General features: G+C 44.8%; 1 protein-coding gene across 1 annotated transcript in view; it reads left to right on the forward strand.

Annotated features, from left to right (window-relative positions):
• LGR4 (leucine-rich repeat containing G protein-coupled receptor 4) overlaps positions 1-3,705 on the forward strand; it is a gene marked incomplete at its 5' end in the record, with an annotated part of 42,212 nt that extends 38,507 nt beyond the window's left edge. The window contains one exon of the mRNA XM_010139800.1: positions 2,381-3,705. Coding sequence (XP_010138102.1) covers positions 2,381-3,657 — 1,277 coding nt within the window. The remainder of the gene's footprint in view (positions 1-2,380) is intronic.
• Positions 3,706-4,531: the final 826 nt, after the last annotated feature.

The raw sequence follows: 4,531 nt of genomic DNA on the forward strand, positions 1-4,531 counted from the left end.
AACCGCTCTGGTTCAGGCTTGAACAGTCCAGGAGCGTTGTTCTTGCAAAGAATTATTTTCATTCCAGGCAGCTCCGTGGCTGCCCTTCTGTTTATCTTCCTCCAACTGGAAATTTCCACACACAGTTCCACTGAGCTCCTAAAGCGCTTGCTGCAGTGCCTCCGACTTCCTTGCCTTTGCCACAGGCTCTCCAGAGGTTGCCTACATCTTGTACCCTCCTGTTTGCATAAACAGGGACCCGGAGATGGGGGGAACAGTATGCTTACAGTGAGGGTGCTTCTGGATGAGTCTCGTTTCATCCTCTTTTCCTAAACTGGTATTTGACATCCACAATGAAAATCCATTTGCTCTTCATCTGTTGGGCTAGCTCCAGCTTTAGTATACAGCATATCACAAGGATTTCTTGATCACAGCCAAAAAAACTGTGTCAAATTATTAATGTCACTGTACATGATCTGAGATTTAATTTGACCAATGCTGCTTGCTTGCTTTTAATCTCCTGTTCGCAGAATGAGAATTCAGATGCTGGGTGACATGTGTTTAGTCTTTAAAGGCTTTAGCTCTCTTTTTTTGCCCGTGCCAGAGATGCTGTAGCTCTAACAGGAATGAAGAGCTTGTTTTACAAGTTCACAATTTGCCTTGGTTTTCACCAGTCCTTCCCATACTAACAACTTGTTTTCCATGCCATGCTGTTGTCTGGTCATTAAGTAGGACACTCCACCCACCGTGTAAGTTCTGAATCACTGCTCATCTTGCAGATCCACTTTCTGCTTTGCCTAATGGCAGGAATGGATTGCTGAACAGCGGCACTTAGGCAGCACAGCACTGCAAGCTGTGAAACTCATCCTTCCAAGCATGAATCTACCCTGGCGGGCCGGGAATATTAGCAAGAGAGGAGAGAGGGGGGTAGCTTTCAACTCTAAGGACAGTCAGACCTTGGGAGAAAGGCAGGAAAGTGTGGTGGGTTTTGTTGGTCTAAAGATACCTCACTGGACAGCTGCTGGACCTCACTGGCCAGCCATTGATTTTGGAGGCACAGCATCGACCTTTTAAAGTTTGCTAAGTAGGCAGTTGTTTTAATTTTTAAGTAGGTTGAGCTTCGTGGGTCCTGTTGAGTCACGTGAATGCACTGTAAAAGTCGTTAGTCTGGTGAGGATGTCTTACTCAGGAGTACCTGCACAAAAAAAAAGGATTTTACTGCTGATTTTACTGGTCTCATAATCCAGTTAGCACCATTACTTCTTGCCCAGAAGTGAAGCTCACTTGTGTAGACAAACAAAAAGATTTTTTTTTTCCACTTGTTCAGTAATTTCTGGAAGTTGCTTTAGGCCTTGGGAGGTTTTTGCGCTGCTACTTAATCGTTCTCTGCAGTTGCTGTTAGAGATGGGTTGTACTTACCTTTCATCTGCCTGAAGGGAGGACCGGAGCTGCACAGAGCCGGCAGCCACGGGCTGAACCTGGCTCAGAAGCTCCAGCCTGAGGTGGCAGCACAGTCTGGCGTTTTTCTTCTCTGCCTTCATCTCCCAGAGTGCCTGACTGCTGGGAGAGATCCCCGGTTATTGTGCTTGGACAATTAGTGGTGCCTAATGGGGATGTAGGAAAGGTTAAACTCTTCTAATTGTTACTTAAAATCAGTAGGATTTCTCGATGGAATAAATAGCAATTAGAAGGATTAGAAGGGTAAGCAGTAGAGGTGACCTTTTTTCTTTGTCTCACCTCATACTATTTTGCTTGTTGGGTGTTTTTTATTTCAGCTTTAAGTGGCCAAAGAAGGAAAAAAAATCAGTTTTCCCTATATGACTTTCCAGGCTCAAGCGATGCGGGTGTGGGGAGAGGGCTTGTGGTGAATTCCTGTCCCTATTACAGCTGATTAAATTGAACTTGTCAGCTGTTTTACAGATGTTTCCTTGTGACCAAAAGTTACTCCAGAAGGCGTGTTTGTGAATCATTTCTTGAGAGAACGTGTTACGCCTAAAAAATTCTTTCCCCTTACAAGTTGGTTGTGAACACTTGCTTTTATTTTGTCACCAACTTTTTAAATGCAGTATGAAGTCTAAAGAAAATAAGCAGCATTTAGTGGCACTACTGAAAGCTATTTTGAGTAGCTAAAAGGTAATTAAGTGTGTTTTGCTAGCTTGTTTATACAAAGTATTCTCAAGTGACCATTCATCAGAGCAATCATTATTTCAGGCATAATTAATTAGTAAATCGCTTCAGCAGAACAGTTTGCTTTCAACTGACCTACTTAGCAGATCAGCTCTGTGCTCTATTCACAAATTAATGAGCGTGCTCTTGTAAGACCTTTTGTAAATCTTGCTTATTAAGGCACGATTTTTTCCCTAAACTCGTTGTTCCTCTGGTTTGTTTTTTTTTCTTCTAGGTGCTTTCAAGCCTTGTGAATATTTACTGGGCAGCTGGATGATTCGACTGACTGTCTGGTTTATTTTCTTGGTTGCTTTGTTCTTCAACCTGCTTGTCCTGTTAACAGTATTTGCCTCCTGTGCTCCATTGCCACCTTCCAAACTGTTCATAGGCCTGATTTCTGTCTCTAACTTATTTATGGGAGTCTATACTGGTATTTTAACTTTCTTGGATGCTGTCTCTTGGGGAAGATTTGCTGAATTTGGCATATGGTGGGAGACTGGCAGTGGCTGCAGAGTTGCTGGGTTTCTTGCAGTCTTTTCGTCAGAAAGTGCCATTTTTTTCCTGATGTTGGCCGCTGTTGAACGGAGCTTCTCTGCAAAGGAGATCATTAAAAAGGGGAAAAGCAATCGCCAAAGACAGTTTCAAATTGCGGCAGTTTGTGCTTTCCTGTGCGCTGTGGTAGCGGGGTGCTTACCACTGTTTTACCAAGCGGAGTACTCTGCGTCACCCCTTTGCTTGCCCTTCCCCACTGGAGAAACACCCTCCTTAGGTTTCACCGTAACTTTAGTGCTCCTGAACTCGTTAGCGTTTTTGCTGATGGCTGTTATCTACACTAAACTGTACTGCAACCTGGAAAAAGAGGACCTCTCCGAGAACTCGCAGTCCAGCATGATTAAGCATGTCGCTTGGCTAATCTTCACGAACTGCATCTTTTTCTGTCCTGTTGCGTTTTTCTCGTTTGCACCGTTGATCACTGCGATTTCTATCAGCCCTGAAATCATGAAGTCTGTTACTTTGATATTTTTCCCGTTACCTGCGTGCCTGAATCCAGTCCTGTACGTATTCTTCAACCCCAAGTTCAAGGAAGACTGGAAGTCGCTCAGGCAGCACATGAGCAGGAAGAACGGAGGGGTAGCAATTGCCGTCAACGCTCAAGGGGGCTGCGTGGCGCAGGATTTTTACTACGACTGTGGCGTGTACACCCACTTGCAGGGTAACATTGCCGTGTGCGAATGTTGCGAATCGCTCCTGTTATCCAAGCCCGTGCCCTGTAAACACTTGATAAAATCACACAGCTGCCCTGCGCTGGCAGTGGTGCCTTGCCAAAGGCCGGATGGCTACTGGTCGGACTGCGGCACCCAGTCAGCCCACTCCGACTACGCGGACGAGGACGACTCCTTTGTGTCGGACAGCTCAGACCAAGTGCAGGCCTGCGGCCGTGCGTGCTTCTACCAAAGCCGCGGATTCCCTTTGGTTCGCTACGCCTACAACATCCCAAGAATTAAGGACTGAGAGGCTTTGGGCCGCCAGCTGCTCTAATAAAGAGGTATAACACTTTGCAGACCAGTGCCTGTTTTGACCTTTCGAGCAGGAAGCACTTTTGTAATCATCGTTAGTGTCGTTTGTAAAGAAGGGAAACGGGCAGGAACTTCTTGAGCCATACATTTAAAAATAATTAAATAAATCAGTTGCCCTGACGGTAAAGAATTGGTAAACCAGATTTGTTACCCAACGTTTTTACTCTTTCCACGCAGCAGTGGTTTCTTTTATACAGTTTTTTAATGGTGTGTTTCCTCATTGTACTCCAGTTGTGCTTTGCTTCTGCTGTTGGTGAGGTAAGTTCTGTTGATTTTTTTTTTTCTTCTGCCAAAGCACAATGTAAAGGACAGCTGTTTAATAGAAAAGAAATTATTTTTAAATGTGACTTTTCTATAATTAAGCAAAAAACTCTCTTGCTAGCTTTGTATAGTGTATTCAGCATTGAATCTCAGGACGAATTTTACTGCAGGGCCAAAAAAGGGATTAATTCTCCCATACGTAACTGTGACAGCAATGTAGGAACACCGTGTTTGGTTTGTATTTGAAAACAACAATCAGCTTTTAAAAAAGGTTTTGTTACAATCGATCGGTCACAATCCACGGATTGTGATCCACTATCTGTAGTCCATGAAATAAGCATAGTGACAGCTGTCAGGAACGGCAGGGCTGAACACGTTTTTCCGGTGAGGCCGCATTGCTTCAGGGGAACCGCAGCAACTTGTTCAGTGTTACGCAGGCGGGTCACGCTGCTGGAAGGACCGTCGATGCGTTGGGGCTGTCAGCAGCACTGTCGATGCGAACAACTTGCGTCTTTGCAGAAAGACTCTGCAGCCTGTTGAATGTTACC

The sequence above is a fragment of the Buceros rhinoceros genome, unplaced genomic scaffold, assembly GCF_000710305.1.
Source record: "Buceros rhinoceros silvestris isolate BGI_N320 unplaced genomic scaffold, ASM71030v1 scaffold17067, whole genome shotgun sequence".
NCBI lineage: Eukaryota > Metazoa > Chordata > Aves > Bucerotiformes > Bucerotidae > Buceros > Buceros rhinoceros.